Consider the following 21,101-nt stretch of genomic DNA (forward strand, 5'->3'; position numbering starts at 1 on the left):
AACAGAGAAGCGAACAGGAGCGTGCCAGCAATCGGAGTGATGATGGATGGCGCACTGTCGAGAACCAGCAGGCGAAGAAGAAGAAGAAGCGAAAGGAGAAAGAAGAAAAGAAGAAGGAACAGAAGAAGAAAGAAAAGCACCGGCGCCCAAGGGAGAGGAAAAAGGGCGATGCATTGATCGTCGAGGCGAACGACAAGACGACGTACGCTGCTCTCCTTAGTAAATTGAAGGAGGACCCGGAGTTGAAGGAGCTGGGCGAAAACGTGGTGAAGACCAGACGCACCCAAAAAGGAGAGATGCTGTTCGAGCTCAAGAAAGATCCGATGATTAAGAGCTCGGCGTTCAGGGAGCTTGTTGCCAAATCCCTGGGCAGCGAGGCTAACGTGAGAGCCTTATCACAGGAGACGGTGCTTGAAATCAAGGATCTGGACGAGGTCACTACCGAAGAAGATCTGAAGCGCGCACTGACTGCGCAGTGCAACGTCGAAGGGCCGATGGTGATTCGGATAAGGAAGTCGTATGGAGGCACCCAGACGGCGACAATCCGATTGCCGGCGGATGCTGCCAACAAGCTGGTGGTGAATGACAAGGTCAAAGTTGGATGGGCGGTGTGCTCGCTGCGACTGGCTCCCCGTTTGACCAAGCAAATGGAGAGATGTTACAGGTGCACGGAGTTTGGTCACCACTCGAGGAACTGCAAGGGTCCGGACAGGTCCGAACGGTGCTGGAGATGCGGTGGAAACGGACACGTTGCTCGGGACTGCACGAAGCAACCCAGGTGCATGCTGTGCAAGCCGGAGAACGGCAATGATCATCCGACTGGAGGCTTTAAGTGCCCGGCCTACAAAAAGGCGAGGACAGGCCAACAATGATGCAGATAATTCAAATAAATCTGAATCATTGCGACACCGCACAGCAACTGTTGTGGCAGTCGACAACAGAGTCAAAGTGTGATGTTGCGATTATTGCGGAGCCGTATCGGGTTCCCCCCGAGAACGGCAACTGGGTGGCTGATAGAGCTAAGATAGCAGCAATTCAAGTCATGGGTAGATTCCCTATCCAAGAAGTGATCGAATGCTCACATGACGGTTTCGTAATTGCTAAAGTCCACGGAATCTTCGTGTGCAGTTGTTATGCACCTCCAAGGTGGACGGACGAAGAGTACAACAGGATGTTGGATGCACTCACCGACGCGCTGGTTGGACGAAAGCCGGTTATCATCGGAGTTGACTTCAACGCCTGGGCCGTGGAGTGGGGTAGCAGACTTACCAATTCAAGAGGATACAGCTTACTGGAAGCCCTGGCGAAGCTGGACGTAAAGCTTTGTAATGACGGTACGGTCAGCACATTCCGCAGAGACGGACGTGAATCAATAATCGATGTCACGTTCTGCAGTCCTTCGCTTACGGAGGACATGAACTGGAGAGTCAGCGAGAAGTACTCCCACAGCGATCACCAAGCGATAACTTACACCGTCGGCTGGCGAGCCTATTCAGCAACGAGACGAACGAGGACCCGAGAGGACTTCGACAAGGGTCTCTCCATCGAGGCGCTTCGGACACACAGCGGTGCAAATCTCGACGCAGAGGAGCTGACAGAAGCGGTAGCAACAGCCTGTGATGCATCAATGCCAAGGAAGTTGGAGCCCAGATTCCGACGGCGCCCAGCTTACTGGTGGAATGGATCACTCAGTATCCTACGTGCTGCATGTCTCAGAGCCAGAAGAAGTGTTCAGAGGGCAAGAACTGATGTCGAGAGAGAAGAACGGAGACTCGTGTTTCGCGAAGCTCGCGCGGCTTTTAAACGGGAGATTAGGCTGAGCAAGTTGAACTGCTTCAAAGAACTGTGCCAAGAAGCTGATGCCAACCCATGGGGTAACGCCTATCGAATCGTGGTGGCAAAGTTGAAGGGCCTGGCGACCCCCGCTGAAATGTGCCCGGAAAAGTTGAAGACGATCGTGGAAGGCCTTTTTCCGCACCATGATCCAACGCTGTGGCCGCCTACGCCATATGAGGACGAAGAAGATGAATCCAGAGGTTCACGGATCTCCAACGAAGAGCTAGTAATAGTTGCGAAGGGTCTGAAGGTGAAGAAAGCTCCTGGCTCGGATGGAATACCCAATGTAGTGCTGAAAACGGCGATACAGGCGTTCCCTGACATGTTCAGGATAGTATTGCAAAAATGCTTTGATGAAGGCTATTTTCCAGATAGATGGAAGATCCAGAAGTTGGTCTTACTGCCGAAACCGGGGAAACAGCCAGGGGACCCAGCATCGTACAGACCCATATGTTTGTTGGATACCCTCGGGAAGCTATTGGAAAGGATAATCCTTAACAGGCTCACACATTGCACGGAGAGCGAGAATGGTCTATCGAGGAAGCAATTCGGGTTCCGAAAGGGTATCTCAACGGTGGATGCAATCCGGACAGTCGTGCATAGTGCAGAGAAGGCAGCCACGCAAAAGAGGAGAGGAAAACGGTTTTGCGCGGTAGTAACAATCGACGTGAAAAATGCTTTCAATAGTGCTAGCTGGGAGGCTATCGCCGTAGCACTACACAGGATGCGTGTTCCTAGTTACTTGTGCAGAATACTGAAAAGTTACTTCCAGAACAGAGTGCTGGTGTACGAAACGGAGTTGGGCCAAAAATCAACCACGATTACGGCAGGGGTGCCACAAGGTTCCATTCTAGGTCCTACGCTCTGGAACGCGATGTACGATGGAGTACTAACATTGCAGCTGCCCAGTGGAGTTGAAATCGTTGGATTCGCGGACGATGTCGTTCTTACGGTAACCGGCGAGACGCTAGAAGAGGTCGAGATGTTGACGGTGGAGGCGTTGGACACCGTTGAAGCGTGGATGACGGGAGCTAAACTACAGTTGGCTCATCATAAAACGGAAGTAGTGCTAGTGAGCAACCGGAGAGCCGTTCAATCAGTAAACATCAACGTCGGAGAATACGAAATTGCGTCGAAGCGTGCGCTGAAGCACCTGGGGGTGATGGTCGACGACCGTTTAAAGTTTAACGCACACGTCGATTACGCCTGCGAAAGGGCGTCGAAGGCTGTCAACGCGATTGCTACGATTATGCCAAACGTCGGCGGACTGAGAAGCAGCAAGAGACGCCTTCTGGCTAGCGTTGCAACCTCAATCCTGAGATATGCAGTTCCGGCCTGGGCCGCAGCGCTGAAAACACAGTGTAACCGAGGGAAGCTGTTCCGACTAATGGCCATGTGGGTCGCAAGCGCCTATCGTACGATTTCATCGGAGGCAGTATGCGTTATCGCTGGGATGATGCCCATTTGCATTACCCTGGCCGAGGACGTGGAATGCTATCAGCAAAGGAATACAAGGAACGTGCGGAGCATCGTTAGAACGGATTCGTTGTCTAAGTGGCAGCAAGAGTGGGACAATGCGGGAAATGGAAGGTGGACCCATCGGCTCATCCCGAATGTATCTGAGTGGGTGAACAGGAAGCATGGAGAGGTGAACTTTCATCTGACGCAGTTCCTGTCCGGGCACGGCTGCTTTCGGAAATATCTGCATCGGTTTGGTCACGCACCTTCGCCTCTCTGTCCAGAGTGCGGAAACGAAGAAGAGACACCAGAACACGTCGTCTTCGAATGTCCCAGATTCGACGAAGCGCGCAGGGATTTGCCTGGTATGACAGCTGACAATGTCGTCCGCGAAATGTGCCGCGAAGAAGAGAAATGGAACGCTGTCGACTGCGTAATAAGGCGAATACTGTCCGAGCTGCAAAGGAAATGGCGTGAAGACCAGAGGATCTCTGACCGCGATCGGAGTAGGCTTGATCCACTGTCGGGGACAAGACCGAGTAGACCGTGACGTAGTACTGGTTTGTGGTCGTCGGGGCGCCAGTGAACCGGAAGCCAACCTCCAACCGGAATCGCTGGGTCGACCTCGGCACCTGGCCGGTCGTGATTGAACTGCGCGTTCGGGAGAACTTCCGTCGCCGGGGATTTTCTCCGTCGGAGTAGGCTAGGTCCACCGCCGGGGACTAGACAGAGTAGGCCGTGAAAAGCACCGGAGAACGGTCGTTGGGGCGCCTTTGAACCGGAAGCCAGTCTCCAACCGGAATCTCAGGACTGACCTTGACGCCGACCCGGGAAGATCGGTTCGGAAGAACTTCCATCGCCGGGGAACTCTTCGTCGGAGTAGGATGGGTCCACCGCCGGGGGCTATCCGAGTAGCGAGCGACCGTGGTGAACTGATAGTTTTGGACTAACAGGAGCCGAAGTAAGTCGCTTCATGGCGAAAACACGTAGAAGATTAACAAATTGCAAATTAACAAATTAACAAATTGTAATGTGCACTGATTGGAGTTGAAGTGTCGTTGAATGGCGACAAAAATAGGAAAATAACAAATTCACTAACATGAGCTAAATGGCTCAGCACGACGCATGTTGCACGCTGATCGGTGAAACGCTAGAAATGAAACAAATTAATAGCAAGAGCTAAATGGCTCAGCATGAAGGTAGCGAAAGAGCTTAGGAAACTATAACAACAAAAGCGTAGAATAACAAATTGGTGATGGTGCACAAGGCATATAACGCCTCCCCTCCGAAGAAATACTGCATGGTGGTACCGGAGGGGAATTTAAGGTGGAGGTGAACTAGGAGAGTGTTTTTAGTGGGTAGGCGCACATTCGAATCCCACACAGCGTCTTTAGAAGATTTTTGGACTCCTAGAATTAAAAAAAAAAAAAAAACACACACACACACACACACACACACACACACACACACACACACACACACACACACACACACACACACACACACACACGTGTCTGGAACCAGGACACAAGTCGTGGGACTGCAAAGGCCCCGACAGGCGCAAACTGTGCAGGCGATGCGGCGCTGAAGATCATAAGGCCCAAAGCTGCACGAGTCCGCCCATCTGCATGATCTGTACCGGGAAATCCTCGAACAACAGGCATCCGATGGGTGGTCCAAGGTGCCCGGCCTTCAAGAAAGCCGCAGTGAACAACAAATCACAGTGCAGGTAACGCAGCTGAACCTGAATCACCGTGATGCGGCTCAGCAACTGCTTTGTCAGGCAGTTTCTGAGTGAGAGACGGATTTTTCTTCTTCTTCTTCTTGGCGTAACGTCCTCACTGGGACAAAGCCTGCTTCTCAGCTTAGTGATCTATGAGCACTTCCACAGTTTTTAACTGAGAGCTTCCTCTGCCAATGACCATTTTGCATGTGTATATCGTGTGGCAGGCACGAAGATACTCCATGCCCAAGGAAGTCAAGGAAATTTCCTTTACGAAAAGATCCTGGACCGACCGGGAATCGAACCCGTCACCCTCAGCATGGTCATGCTGAATACCCGTGCGTTTACCGCCTCGGCTATATGGGCCCTTCGGATATCGCCATCATATCGGACCCATACCGAGTACCCGCTGGCAACGACAACTGGGTCGCGGATGGGACCAGAAAAATGGCGGCGATATGGACGACGGGTAAATACCCCGTTCAGGAGTTAGTGTCTACTACCTATGAGGGCTTTGTGGTCGCCAAAGTAAACGGGGTCTTCTTCTGTAGCTGTTATGCGCCTCCGCGGTGGCTGATCGAGCAGTTCACGCAAATGCTGGACCGCTTAACGACCGTGCTAACAGGGCGAAGGCCGGTGGTAATAGCGGGCGACTTTAATGCCTGGGCCGTGGAATGGGGAAGCCGTTTCACGAACCAGCGGGGTCAGATCCTGCTAGAAACATTGGCCATCTTAGAAGTCGACTTGGCTAATGTCGGTACCAAGAGTACCTTTAGTCGAAACGGAGCGGAGTCAATTATTGACGTGACCTTTTGTAGTCCTGGCCTAACAAGTAATTCGAACTGGAGAGTAGATGATGGCTACACTCACAGCGACCACCTGGCGGTTCGCTACAGTATCGACTACAACAACAGCAGACAGCGGATAGAAGAAGAGGCGGCTAGGCCAAGGCCAAGCCCTTGCAGGTGGAAGACATCATACTTCGACGAAGGGGTATTTAGGGAGGCGCTCCGCCGTGAGCGAAACTTAATCGGTTTAGACGGCGACGAGCTGGTAGCGGTGCTCTCACGTGCGTGTGATGCGACCATGCCTAGGCGAGTCCACCCTAGAAATGGGAGGCCACCGGCTTACTGGTGGACCGACGCGATTGCGGACCTGCGCCGCGCCTGCCTACGGGCTAGGCGGCGGATGCAGCGAGCACGATCAGAGGAAGAGCGAAACGAACGGCGGGTGGTGTTCGCCGCTGCAAAAGCCGCGCTTAAGACCGAGATAAGAGCAAGCAAAAAGGCCTGCTTTGAGGGTCTCTGTCAGAGTGCCAATACGAACCCGTGGGGTGACGCCTACAGGATCGTTATGGCCAAGACGAGAGGTGTGATGGCTCCTACAGAGCAATCTCCAGAGATGTTGGAGGGGATCATTGGAGGACTTTTTCCGCGTCATGATCCTAATCCTTGGCATCCTTTCGTAGGACAGCCGGGGACTGGGGCTGGCGATGAGGAGAGGGTCACCGATGTGGAACTTGTGGGGATAGCTAAGTCCCTTAGCGTAAGTAAGGCCCCAGGTCCGGACGGAGTTCCGAACCTGGCCTTAAAAGTAGCCATTGCAGAGGCTCCCGAGATGTTCAGGTCTGCTATGCAGAAATGCCTGGACGAGGGAGTTTTCCCAGAAGCTTGGAAGAGGCAGCCTGGTACTATTGCCAAAGGCGGGGAAACCACCCGGAGACCCGTCGGCATATAGACCAATATGCTTGATTGACACGGCGGGTAAGGTGCTCGAAAAGATCATCCTCAATAGAATTTTGCGGTTCACCGAGGGCGAAAATGGTCTTTCGAGTAACCAGTACGGCTTCCGGAAGGGGAGGTCCACCGTAGACGCTATCTTGTCGGTTACAAAAACCACCGAGAAAGCACTCGAGCCTAAGAGGAGGGGAATTCGCTTTTGCGCGGTAGTGACTCTGAATGTAAGGAATGCGTTTAATAGCGCCAGCTGGTCTGCTATTGCCGATGCGCTCTTGCGTCTGGGGATACCAGAGTACCTGTACAAGATTCTCGGAAGTTACTTTCAGAATCGTGTACTAGTCTACGACACGGAGGTGGGTCGGAAGTGCTTTCACATAACCTCAGGAATCCCGCAAGGTTCCATCCTGGGTCCGGTGTTATGGAATGTCATGTGCGACGAGGTGTTGAGGTTAGAGTATCCAGTTGGAGTGGTGATTGTCGGATTTGTCGACGATATTACGCTCGAAGTCTACGGTGAAACGATCGAGGAGGTAAAGTTGACTACCAACCACTCGATCAAGATTGTGGAGGCGTGGATGCGGTCCAGGGAACTGGAGCTGGCTCACCACAAGACAGAGGTGACGGTTGTTAACAACCTGAAGTCGGAGCAGCAGACGGAGGTCAGTGTAGGAGACTGTACTATCCTGTCAAAGTGCTCCGTCAAACACTTGGGCGTGATGATCGACGATAAGCTTACCTTCGGTAGCCACGTCGATTATGCCTGTAAAAGAGCCTCCACAGCTATTGCGGCACTGTCCCGGATGATGTCCAATAGCTCTGCGGTGTACGCCAGTAAGCGCAAGCTTCTGGCTAGTGTTGCTACGTCCATACTTAGGTATGGCGACCCGGCGTGGGGCACCGCGCTAAGTACTAAATGCTACCGACGGAAGCTGGAAAGTACTTACAGGCTTATGTGCCTGAGGGTTGCGAGCGCATACCGTACCGTGTCACACGACGCTCTCTGCGTCATTACTGGTTTGGTGCCTATCAGCATTCTTATCAGTGAGGACATGGAGTGCTTCGAAATGCGCGGCACAAGAGGCATACGCAGGACTGCCAGGATGGCCTCTATGGTCAAATGACAGCGCGCGTGGAACAGTTCCACCAATGGAAGGTGGACCCATAGGTTGATACCGAGGGTAGATAGTTGGATTAATAGGCGCCATGGGGTAGTTACATTCCACCTGACATAGGTCCTTACAGGTCATGGTTGCTTTTGACAGTATCTACACCGTTTCGGGCATGCGGATTCTCCCGAATGCCCAGCGTGCAATGGTTTAGAGGAAACGGCGGAACACGTTTTGTTCGTGTGCCCGCGTTTTCGCACAATGCATGACCGCATGCTTGCAACATGCGGGGAGGACACAAACCCGGACAACTTGGTCCAGAGGATGTGTAGGGATGAGTCCGGCTGGAACGCCGTTTCAACGGCTATCACACATATCGTCTGGGAACTACAGAGGAGGTGGCGCGTGGACTTGGAGCGTGGCTAGTCCAGATGCAGTACAAGAGGTGGTCCAGGGGTTCGGAGTCGGCTTCGTAGGTCATACCGGTGCCCTGCGGTCGAGATCGACCCTTACAACGATTAAGTGAGATCCTGCTGTCTGCAACCTACGGGTGCATCTGATAGGGCCTGAAGGGTAGTGATACCCTTCCTTACGGGCAGGTCAGATCGGGTTGCACGTGGGCATCAGTTCTTGATGTCCGCTCAGCAGTAGGGCGCGGGCGGGGTTGACCCTGCCCGCCTTCCGAGGACAAAGGGAGTGGCGAGGACCACTCGGGAAACTGGCTAAGCGCCAGCATGCTACCGTGATAGACTCTCCAAAGCAAGTCATCGATGTTCGTTGCTGCAGGCTACGCAGCTAACCTTGTTGGTGCGATGTGCACTAGCCCCTCTCTGAAGCAATACCTTCTTGGTGGTTCCGGAGAGACGTAGGGTTTGGCGACCATAGGAATGGTTTAGTGGGTACGAGGAGAGAGTAGTCCTGGATTTTACTTTTGTTGTAGAAGACGGCCTGTCAGACCTACACTACCCTAACCTTCTGTTAGGGTGTCTATTGAGCAGATTATCCCCCTATGGTTTAGAAGGAAAAAAAAAAGACAGAAGTTCTCGTAGTCAGCGCGCGTTGAAGCACCTGGGCGTGATGGTCGACGACCGCTTAATCATTAACGCGCACGTTGACTACGCCTGCGAAAAGGCGGCGAAGGCGGTTAACACAGTAGCGAGGATTATGCCAAACGCGGGTGGTCCAAGAAGCAGTAAGAGGCGCCTCTTGGCAAATGTTGCAACCTCAATACAGTGACGATTCGTTCGTTGAGAGCTCGTTAGATGGGCTGTCTCGATGGTTGAATGTTCACTGGTTGGGGCAAAACCCGACTAAAAAGCACTGTCAATGTCAAAATAGATGTCAATTTCTTGATTTTGCTTTGGCTGACCAAGCCATGTGGGAAATTACACTGTTGAAAATGCTTTGACATCCATGTGCACAACAGAACATGTGCTCGATGAACAAATTGAGATTTGAAATTATGAAAAGAAATCCACGTACTCCGGTGAGACTCGAACTCACGACTCCCAATTCGCTAGACGGGCGCTTCTATTCCTTCAAGCTACGGAGTCACTCGACTATCTCCGTCGCCAGCAGGCCTAGAACTGAACTCGATTCCACAATCGCACATGGTTATCTTCTTTTCACAATCCAAACCCCCTTCGGATGGGATTAGATGAACATCTAACACATTGTCTGTTGTGCACATGTATGTCAAAGCGGGAGAGGAAGTTATTTTTAATTGTCGAGAGCTTCGGGCACTGCCTTCCAATCACTTATTGGTATGGCAATTAGTGTGCAGTCGGACTCTCGACGGGTCGGTCCTCGGCCGACCGAATACGGTAAGGGTGACCGTAGCACCTTACAAATGTCAATTTCTTGATTTTGCTTTGGCTGACCAAGCCATGTGGGAAATTACACTGTTGAAAATGCTTTGACATCCATGTGCACAACAGAACATGTGCTCGATGAACAAATTGAGATTTGAAATTATGAAAAGAAATCCACGTACTCCGGTGAGACTCGAACTCACGACTCCCAATTCGCTAGACGGGCGCTTCTATTCCTTCAAGCTACGGAGTCACTCGACTATCTCCGTCGCCAGCAGGCCTAGAACTGAACTCGATTCCACAATCGCACATGGTTATCTTCTTTTCACAATCCAAACCCCCTTCGGATGGGATTAGATGAACATCTAACACATTGTCTGTTGTGCACATGTATGTCAAAGCGGGAGAGGAAGTTATTTTTAATTGTCGAGAGCTTCGGGCACTGCCTTCCAATCACTTATTGGTATGGCAATTAGTGTGCAGTCGGACTCTCGACGGGTCGGTCCTCGGCCGACCGAATACGGTAAGGGCCATGTGGGAATTTACACTGTTGAAAATGCTTTGACATCCATGTGCACAACAGAACATGTGCTCGATGAACAAATTGAGATTTGAAATTATGAAAAGAAATCCACGTACTCCGGTGAGACTCGAACTCACGACTCCCAATTCGCTAGACGGGCGCATGTGGGAAATTACACTGTTGAAAATGCTTTGACATCCATGTGCACAACAGAACATGTGCTCGATGCACCTTACAAATGTCAATTTCTTGATTTTGCTTTGGCTGACCAAGCCATGTGGGAAATTACACTGTTGAAAATGCTTTGACATCCATGTGCACAACAGAACATGTGCTCGATGAACAAATTGAGATTTGAAATTATGAAAAGAAATCCACGTACTCCGGTGAGACTCGAACTCACGACTCCCAATTCGCTAGACGGGCGCTTCTATTCCTTCAAGCTACGGAGTCACTCGACTATCTCCGTCGCCAGCAGGCCTAGAACTGAACTCGATTCCACAATCGCACATGGTTATCTTCTTTTCACAATCCAAACCCCCTTCGGATGGGATTAGATGAACATCTAACACATTGTCTGTTGTGCACATGTATGTCAAAGCGGGAGAGGAAGTTATTTTTAATTGTCGAGAGCTTCGGGCACTGCCTTCCAATCACTTATTGGTATGGCAATTAGTGTGCAGTCGGACTCTCGACGGGTCGGTCCTCGGCCGACCGAATACGGTAAGGGTGACCGTAGCACCTTACAAATGTCAATTTCTTGATTTTGCTTTGGCTGACCAAGCCATGTGGGAAAAATGTCAAAGCATTTTCAACAGTGTAATTTCCCACATGGCTTGGTCAGCCAAAGCAAAATCAAGAAATTGACATTTGTAAGGTGCTACGGTCACCCTTACCGTATTCGGTCGGCCGAGGACCGACCCGTCGAGAGTCCGACTGCACACTAATTGCCATACCAATAAGTGATTGGAAGGCAGTGCCCGAAGCTCTCGACAATTAAAAATAACTTCCTCTCCCGCTTTGACATACATGTGCACAACAGACAATGTGTTAGATGTTCATCTAATCCCATCCGAAGGGGGTTTGGATTGTGAAAAGAAGATAACCATGTGCGATTGTGGAATCGAGTTCAGTTCTAGGCCTGCTGGCGACGGAGATAGTCGAGTGACTCCGTAGCTTGAAGGAATAGAAGCGCCCGTCTAGCGAATTGGGAGTCGTGAGTTCGAGTCTCACCGGAGTACGTGGATTTCTTTTCATAATTTCAAATCTCAATTTGTTCATCGAGCACATGTTCTGTTGTGCACATGGATGTCAAAGCATTTTCAACAGTGTAATTTCCCACATGGCTTGGTCAGCCAAAGCAAAATCAAGAAATTGACATTTGTAAGGTACTACGGTCACCCTTACCGTATTCGGTCGGCCGAGGACCGACCCGTCGAGAGTCCGACTGCACACTAATTGCCATACCAATAAGTGATTGGAAGGCAGTGCCCGAAGCTCTCGACAATTAAAAATAACTTCCTCTCCCGCTTTGACATACATGTGCACAACAGACAATGTGTTAGATGTTCATCTAATCCCATCCGAAGGGGGTTTGGATTGTGAAAAGAAGATAACCATGTGCGATTGTGGAATCGAGTTCAGTTCTAGGCCTGCTGGCGACGGAGATAGTCGAGTGACTCCGTAGCTTGAAGGAATAGAAGCGCCCGTCTAGCGAATTGGGAGTCGTGAGTTCGAGTCTCACCGGAGTACGTGGATTTCTTTTCATAATTTCAAATCTCAATTTGTTCATCGAGCACATGTTCTGTTGTGCACATGGATGTCAAAGCATTTTCAACAGTGTAATTTCCCACATGGCTTGGTCAGCCAAAGCAAAATCAAGAAATTGACATTTGTATGGTGCTACGGTCACCCTTACCGTATTCGGTCGGCCGAGGACCGACCCGTCGAGAGTCCGACTGCACACTAATTGCCATACCAATAAGTGATTGGAAGGCAGTGCCCGAAGCTCTCGACAATTAAAAATAACTTCCTCTCCCGCTTTGACATACATGTGCACAACAGACAATGTGTTAGATGTTCATCTAATCCCATCCGAAGGGGGTTTGGATTGTGAAAAGAAGATAACCATGTGCGATTGTGGAATCGAGTTCAGTTCTAGGCCTGCTGGCGACGGAGATAGTCGAGTGACTCCGTAGCTTGAAGGAATAGAAGCGCCCGTCTAGCGAATTGGGAGTCGTGAGTTCGAGTCTCACCGGAGTACGTGGATTTCTTTTCATAATTTCAAATCTCAATTTGTTCATCGAGCACATGTTCTGTTGTGCACATGGATGTCAAAGCATTTTCAACAGTGTCAAAATAGATGTCAAAACGAGTTTGACGTCTGACCGCCGTCGCATCACAGCTCCTGTATACAGAACGTTTACGCAAGTATGTGAGTGTTCCGTGACGTATTTCTCGTCACTTGCGTGTGTCTAGAGCATTTTGATCAGTTGTCAGTTGCCCCAACGAACGAACACGATTCGCTAATCGGGGCGCAGTCGTGACCCAACCAGCGAATCCGGACTGTACTTATGTATGGAATGTCAGCCTGGGCTCCGGCGCTAAAAACGAAGAGAAACCGTAGAAAGCTGGACAGTGTGTTCCGGCTCATGGCTATGAGAGTCGCGAGTGCGTACAGAACAATCTCGTTGGAGGCTGTATGCGTTATCGCTGGGATGATGCCCATCTGCATCACCCTAGAGGAAGACGTCGAGTGCTATCGGAGTAACGCAAGGAATGCGAGAGCAGCTGCTAGAATGGACTCGCTAGTGAAGTGGCAACCAGTGTGGGACAATGCGGCGAACGGAAGGTGGACCCACCGACTGATCCCAAATGTGTCGGCGTGGGTGAATAGGAAGCATGGGGAGGTGAACTTCCATCTGACGCAGTTTCTGTCCGGACATGGCTGTTTCCGGAAGTATCTGTTTCGATTCGGTCACGCGTCTTCCCCTCTGTGTCCGTAGTGTGTGAACGTGGAGGAAACACCTACGCACGTCGTCTTCGAATGCCCTAGGTTCTCGGAGATGCGCAGGGATATGCGCGGCCTGACGGTCGACAACATTGTCGAGGAGATGTGTCGCCACGAAGACACGTGGAACGCATGAGCACAGAAAAAGAAGAGCGCATGAGCGCATTGCCCCCCCCCCTGAAGCAGTCGCATCAGTGGTACCAGGGGGATCGAGGCAAGTAGCAGAGTTTTTCCATTCGGTTTTCTCTGCTGAGGGAGGTAGGGAGGAAAAACACACACACACACACACACACACACACACACAATCGCTGGGATGATGCCCATCTGCATCACCCTAGAGGAAGACGTCGAGTGCTATCGGCGGAGTAACGTAAGGAATGCGAGAGCAGCTGCTAGAATGGACTCGCTGGTGAAGTGGCAACAAGAGTGGGACAATGCGGCGAACGGAAGGTGGACCCACCGACTGATCTCAAATGTGTCGGCGTGGGTGAACAGGAAGCATGGGGAGGTGAACTTCCATCTGACGCAGTTTCTGTCCGGGCACGGCTGTTTCCGGAAGTACCTGTTTCGATTCGGTCACGCGTCTTCCCCTCTGTGTCCGGAGTGTGTGAACGTGGAGGAAACACCGGCGCACGTCGTCTTCGAATGCCCTAGGTTCTCGGAGATGCGCAGGGATATGCGCGGCCTGACAGTCGACAACATTGTCGAAGAAATGTGTCGCGACGAAGCTACGTGGAACGCTGTCGACAGAGCAGTAACGAGGATGCTGTCCGCGCTGCAAAGGAAGTGGCGCGAAGACCAGAGAGCGCCGGAACGCGATCGGAGTAGGCTTGATCCACCGCCGGGGACATGACTGAGTCGTCCGTTGCGTAGTACCGGTTTTTGGTCGTCGGAGCGCCGGTGAACCGGAAGTCTACCACCAACCGGAATCGCCGGATCGACTTCGGCACCTTACTGGTCGGGATGAAAACATCGGTGTCGAGAGATCTTCCACCGTCGGGGTCTTTCTCTGTCGGAGTAGGCTAGGTCCGTCCACCGCCGGGGACTAGACCGAGTATATCGCGGAGAAGCACCGGAACTTGGTCGTCGGGGCGCCTGTGAACCGGAAGCCAGTCTCCAACCGGAATCGCAGGAGAGACCTCGGCACCTGTCCGGGAAGAAACGGTTTCGGAAGATGTTCCACTGCCGGGGAAGTCTTTGTCGGCGTAGGGTAGATCCACCGTCGGGGACTATCCGAGTCGTGCGCGAAAAACTGGAGTGCTAAAACGGCACCGTTCCTCGGAGAAACTCAGTATGATCCGAAGTACTTGTTGGTGGTATTAGAATAACAAATTTGGTGTGTGTTTGTGCTAACTGTGTCGCTGAATGGCGATAGGTTAGGTACGAACACGAGAACGACTAGAATAACAAATTTAATTTTAGAATAACAAATTTGGTGTATGTTTGTACTAACTGTGTCGCTGAATGGCGATAGGTTAGGTACGAAAACGAGAATGACTAGAATAACAAATTCAGAAGCGACAAAAAGTGCATGAGCACAATAGCAGAAGAGCGCATGAGCGCATTGCCCCCCCTGAAGCAGTCGCATATCAGTGGTACCAGGGGGATCGAGGCGTCAAGGTGTAGCAGAGTTTTTCCAATCGGTTTTCTCTGCTTGGGAGGTTGGGAGGAAAAAAAAAAAACACACACACACACACACACACACACACACACACACACACACACACACACACACACACACATACACATACAGACATTGGCTCAATTCGTCGAGCTGAGTTGATTGGTCGGTTTTCCAAGCGGTATTTATACCATTCTTGTGGGTGTAAGAAGGGTAAAACAGCTTTTCCTTCAAATATTCCATGATTTTTTTGCTACTGTTTATTAAGCTCAAATATTACAAGAGGTAGTACCTAGCTTTTATGTATTTGAAGCAATTACATTTTCATGTAGATCTAACTTGAGAAACCAAATTTGATCATAAAAACCCGATTTAATCCACCTATGGTAAACAGAATCCTTCTTACACTTATTAAAAATATTTGGGGTATTTACTTAACAGCGGAAACTGATTAAACCGATTAAACTGATTAAACGTCGCGATCACCAAGGCAATCTTTGATTAAAGCCTGCGCACTTCAGAATCGGTACGCTTTCTACCGGCTGCAGATCAAAACCTAGAAAAAAAAGTTGTAAGAAGCAAATGAAGCTTTTTTATTGTGTTTTGTAGGAAAAATATGAAAAAATCAGTTTTTATTTGTTCAAGATAAAATTTTGACCTGATTGTGAAATTCATGCGATTTTATTCTGCACAAACCAATGATCGTCAATATTTTCAAATTTCACAGCTTACGGGCTGATATTTCCACAAGAAACAAAATTATACTCATCAAACATATGCTCAAAACAAGTTACGACAAACTCTTGACAAATACGGTTCACAAGACCATAATAAACTTATTGCCTTATTGGCCATTCACGCTATATTCAAAACATAATTTACACAAACTATTTTTTTATGAAAAAATATTTCCTGAGATCGTTTTTTGGATCTACAATTCCCCAATTCAAGTGGCCCAACTTAATTCATATCGAAACCTGGATTATTTTTGAATTATTAGCAGATTCCCCTCACAGTAGTCGGAAATTAACAGTCATAAGGCTAACTCCTCATAATAAGCCTAAAATAAGATAGTTAATAATAGTCCATACAGCTTTCGAGCCACGATTAATTATATTGTTCTGCATCAAATCATTGGTTTCTTGTATACCAATACTATTCGTATAGTATCCTTCCCGTATGCGTATTTGCCTAAAGCTTATGCGAAAACAACTTTTTTGACCTTGAATATCTATGCAAGTCTTTGATTTTCCATAAAACCCTTCAAAGGCTTACCATAGCTATATTGGAAATTTTAAAACACTCATGGAATATTTTACCTTCCTTAACACTCCTGCGTCTATGCTTTTTTTCACTTACACGAACGTCTATGCCTCGAAAAAAGTTGGAACGCTAATTTCAACCTTCTATATCTCGGCCGTTACAAGTCCGATTTCAAAAATTTTTTTAGCAATGAATTTTCTAGGATCTCTGGATGAGTACACATGTTTTGAAAATTTTCTCTGATCAAAATTCTAATCTCTATTACTAAAAACCCCAGAGCAAGTCGTTATAAATTTCGCGAGATTTTTATGTACACGCAGAACTTTAAATTTATCGCGATGACCACATGATTTTTTAATGGTGAATAACCCACACGAGTGTAATAAAGCTATCAATGTGTTTTAAGTGATACTTTATCACTCAAAGCACTGCAATATATTCACAAAACTGCGTATAATACAGAGAAAACCATATTTTCTTTTGTAACTTTAAATTTGTCGCGATGACCAACATTTTTTTTTATTTTAAAATGTGCGTATATACTTAAAGAAGAAATTCTCAGAACAACGTTGGTATTTTTCTCTTCAAGGTATTACAAAAAATTCAGAAAACTAAGAAATTTTTCAGGAAAAATATACAATTTTGTTATAATTTTAAACTTATCTCGAATTCCCATATATTTTATAATTTTAAAATATTTGCGTATTTATCCAGAATATGTTTGCAGAACATCATTGATATAAATCCGGTCAAAGAACTACAAAAAAATCAGAAAACTACTAATTTTTCAGGAAAAATATACAATTTTGTTGTAACAAAATTGCTCTCCAAGTCTTAGACATTTTATGATTTTAAAATATTTTCGTTTGTATCCAGAACGTGTTTGTACAACATTATTGATATAAATCTGACCAAAGAACTACAGAAAATTCAAAAAACTACTATTTTATCAGGAAAAATATACAATTTTGTTATAACTTAAAACTAATCTCGAATTCTCATACAATTTATTATTTTAAAATATTTGCGTTTTTATCCAGAACATGTTTGCAGAACATAATTGATATAAATCTGGCAAAAGAACTACAAAAAAAAAAATCTGAAAAATAATGATTTTTGTAGAAAAAATATACAATGGTGTTATAATTTTAAACTTATTTCGAATTCCCACACATTTTATGATTTTAAAACATTTGAGTATTTCTCCAGAGCATGTTTGCAGAACGATATTGATATAAATCTGGCCACAGAACTACAAAAAAAATCGAAAACCTCGAATTTTTCAGGAAAAATATACAATTTTGTTATAACATCTTATTGGTCTCCAAGTCTATAATTTTAAAATATTTTCGTTTGTATCCAGAATCTGTTTGTAGAACATTATTGATATAAATCTGGTCAAAGAACTACAAAAAATTCAGAAAACTGTGAATTTTTCAGGAAAAACATACGATTTTGTTATAACTTCAAACTAATCTCGAATTCTCATACATTTTATTATCTTAAAATGTTTGCGTATTTATCCAGAACATGTTTGCTGAACATTATTGATATAAATCTGGCAAAAGAACTACAAAAAAATCAGAAAACTACGATTTTTTTAGAAAAAATATACAATTTTGTTATAATTTCAAACTAATCTCGAATTCCCATACATTTTATGATTTTAAAACATTTGCGTAATTATCCAGAACAATTTTGCAGAACATTATTGATATAAATCTGGTCAAAGAACTGAAGAAAGTTCAGAAAAATACGATTTCTTCAGGAAAAATATGTAATTTTGTTATACCTTCAAACTTATCTCGACATCTCATACATTTTATTATTTAAAATATTTGCATATTTATCCAGAACATGTTTGCAGAACATTATTGATAAAAATCTGGCAAAAGAACTACAGAAAACTAAGAAAACTTTTCAGGAAAAATATACAATTTTGTTATAACTTCAAACCAGTCTCGAATTCAAATACATATTATGATTTTAAAATATTCGCGTATTTATGCAGAACATGTTTGCTGAACGTTTTATTGTTATAAATCTGGCCAAAAAACAACAAACAATTTAGAAAACTATGATTTTTTCAGCAGAAATATACAATTTTGATATAACTTCAAATTGATTTCAATTTCACGTACACTTTATGATTTCAAAATATATGTGTATTTATCCAAAACAAGTATGCGGAACATTGTTGATTGTTTTCTCTCCAAAGAACAACAAACAAAAATCAGAAAACTACGATTTTTTCAGGAAAAATATACAATTTTGATATAACTTCAAACTGATCTCAAACTCCCATACATTTTAGCATTTTCAAATATTTGCATATTTATTCAAACAAGTTTGCAAAACAATATTGATTTTTTCTCTTCAAAGAACTACAAAAAATCATAATACTACGAATTATTCAAATAGAATACACAATTTTCATATAACTTCAAATTGATCTCCAAATCCCATATATTTCATGATTTTAAAATATTTGCATATGTATACAGAATAAGTTTGCAGAACTTTGTTGATATAAATAGGGCCGAAGAACTACACAAAATTCAGAAAACTACGTGTTTTTCAGCCTTAATATACAATTTTGTTATAACTTCAAATTGCTTTTAACTTCCCATACATTTCATGATTTTAATCTTTTTTCATATTTATTCGAAACAAGTTTGCAAAACATTGGTGATAGTTTTCCCTCCAAAGAACTACAAAAAAATCAGAAAACTACGATTGTTTTAGGAAAAATATACGATTTTGTAATAAATTCAAATTAATATCACAAGTTTACAAAATAAAACGAAAGTCGTGAACTTCTGTCATCGACCAAAATTTTTGAAGCACAATTTAGTGCTGATTTCGTAACCGACCTTCAAAAAATTTTAAGTAGAACAGTTTTTGAGTTTTAGCTCAATATAGAGTTTTACAACTTTTCAAAATATGTAATTTACTAAAATTCAAATATATTGCGTTCTGTTCAACCAATTTTAAATCTTTTTTCAACAATTGAAAGCTGAATACAATACCATTCGATCATCTGAATACAGGTTTTGCATCAGATTTATGAAATTCAAGATATTGGCGAGCTTTAGGGACGATCTTCTTAAATTTTAGCAAAATTCCCAAAAATTTTTGAAGAAATGTATTTTTTTCAATAAGAAAAAAACAACTTAAAAATTCTTTCTCGACGTTCAGTTGACATTTCATATGTAGGCGAGTTACAGTAAAAATTTCAGCTCAATCGAAGCATTGATTACGGAGAATGAGATGTTTGAAGTGAGTGACTTTGCTTAAAAATAGAACAAAAATCGATTTCAAATCATCAACCTTGTATGGAAAGTCGAAAAAAATTCCGCTCTACTGTAATTTTTTTCATTCGTTTGTATCCAGAACGTGTTTGTACAACATTATTGATATAAATCTGACCAAAGAACTACAGAAAATTCAAAAAACTACTATTTTATCAGGAAAAATATACAATTTTGTTATAACTTAAAACTAATCTCGAATTCTCATACAATTTATTATTTTAAAATATTTGCGTTTTTATCCAGAACATGTTTGCAGAACATAATTGATATAAATCTGGCAAAAGAACTACAAAAAAAAATCTGAAAAATAATGATTTTTGTAGAAAAAATATACAATGGTGTTATAATTTTAAACTTATTTCGAATTCCCACACATTTTATGATTTTAAAACATTTGAGTATTTCTCCAGAGCATGTTTGCAGAACGATATTGATATAAATCTGGCCACAGAACTACAAAAAAAATCGAAAACCTCGAATTTTTCAGGAAAAATATACAATTTTGTTATAACATCTTATTGATCTCCAAGTCTATAATTTTAAAATATTTTCGTTTGTATCCAGAATCTGTTTGTAGAACATTATTGATATAAATCTGGTCAAAGAACTACAAAAAATTCAGAAAACTGTGAATTTTTCAGGAAAAACATACGATTTTGTTATAACTTCAAACTAATCTCGAATTCTCATACATTTTATTATCTTAAAATGTTTGCGTATTTATCCAGAACATGTTTGCTGAACATTATTGATATAAATCTGGCAAAAGAACTACAAAAAAATCAGAAAACTACGATTTTTTTAGAAAAAATATACAATTTTGTTATAATTTCAAACTAATCTCGAATTCCCATACATTTTATGATTTTAAAACATTTGCGTAATTATCCAGAACAATTTTGCAGAACATTATTGATATAAATCTGGTCAAAGAACTGAAGAAAGTTCAGAAAAATACGATTTCTTCAGGAAAAATATGCAATTTTGTTATACCTTCAAACTTATCTCGACATCTCATACATTTTATTATTTAAAATATTTGCATATTTATCCAGAACATGTTTGCAGAACATTATTGATAAAAATCTGGCAAAAGAACTACAGAAAACTAAGAAAACTTTTCAGGAAAAATATACAATTTTGTTATAACTTCAAACCAGTCTCGAATTCAAATACATATTATGATTTTAAAATATTCGCGTATTTATGCAGAACATGTTTGCTGAACGTTTTATTGTTATAAATCTGGCCAAAAAACAACAAACAATTTAGAAAACTATGATTTTTTCAGCAGAAATATACAATTTTGATATAACTTCAAATTGATTTCAATTTCACGTACACTTTATGATTTCAAAATATATGTGTATTTATCCAAAACAAGTATGCGGAACATTGTTGATTGTTTTCTCTCCAAAGAACAACAAACAAAAATCAGAAAACTACGATTTTTTCAGGAAAAATATACAATTTTGATATAACTTCAAACTGATCTCAAACTCCCATACATTTTAGCATTTTCAAATATTTGCATATTTATTCAAACAAGTTTGCAAAACAATATTGATTTTTTCTCTTCAAAGAACTACAAAAAATCATAATACTACGAATTATTCAAATAGAATACACAATTTTCATATAACTTCAAATTGATCTCCAAATCCCATATATTTCATGATTTTAAAATATTTGCATAT

General features: G+C 44.4%; 1 protein-coding gene across 1 annotated transcript; it reads left to right on the forward strand.

Annotated features, from left to right (window-relative positions):
* Nucleotides 1-287: 287 nt before the first annotated feature.
* Nucleotides 288-872, forward strand: LOC134292181 (uncharacterized). Its single transcript, XM_062861075.1, has one exon. It carries the CDS (start codon nt 297-299, stop codon nt 870-872), a length of 576 nt encoding a protein of 191 aa, XP_062717059.1. The 5' UTR covers nt 288-296.
* The last annotated feature ends 20,229 nt before the right edge of the window (nt 873-21,101 follow it).

The sequence above is a fragment of the Aedes albopictus genome, chromosome 3 (genome assembly GCF_035046485.1).
Source record: "Aedes albopictus strain Foshan chromosome 3, AalbF5, whole genome shotgun sequence".
In the NCBI taxonomy this organism is placed as follows: Eukaryota; Metazoa; Arthropoda; class Insecta; order Diptera; family Culicidae; genus Aedes; species Aedes albopictus.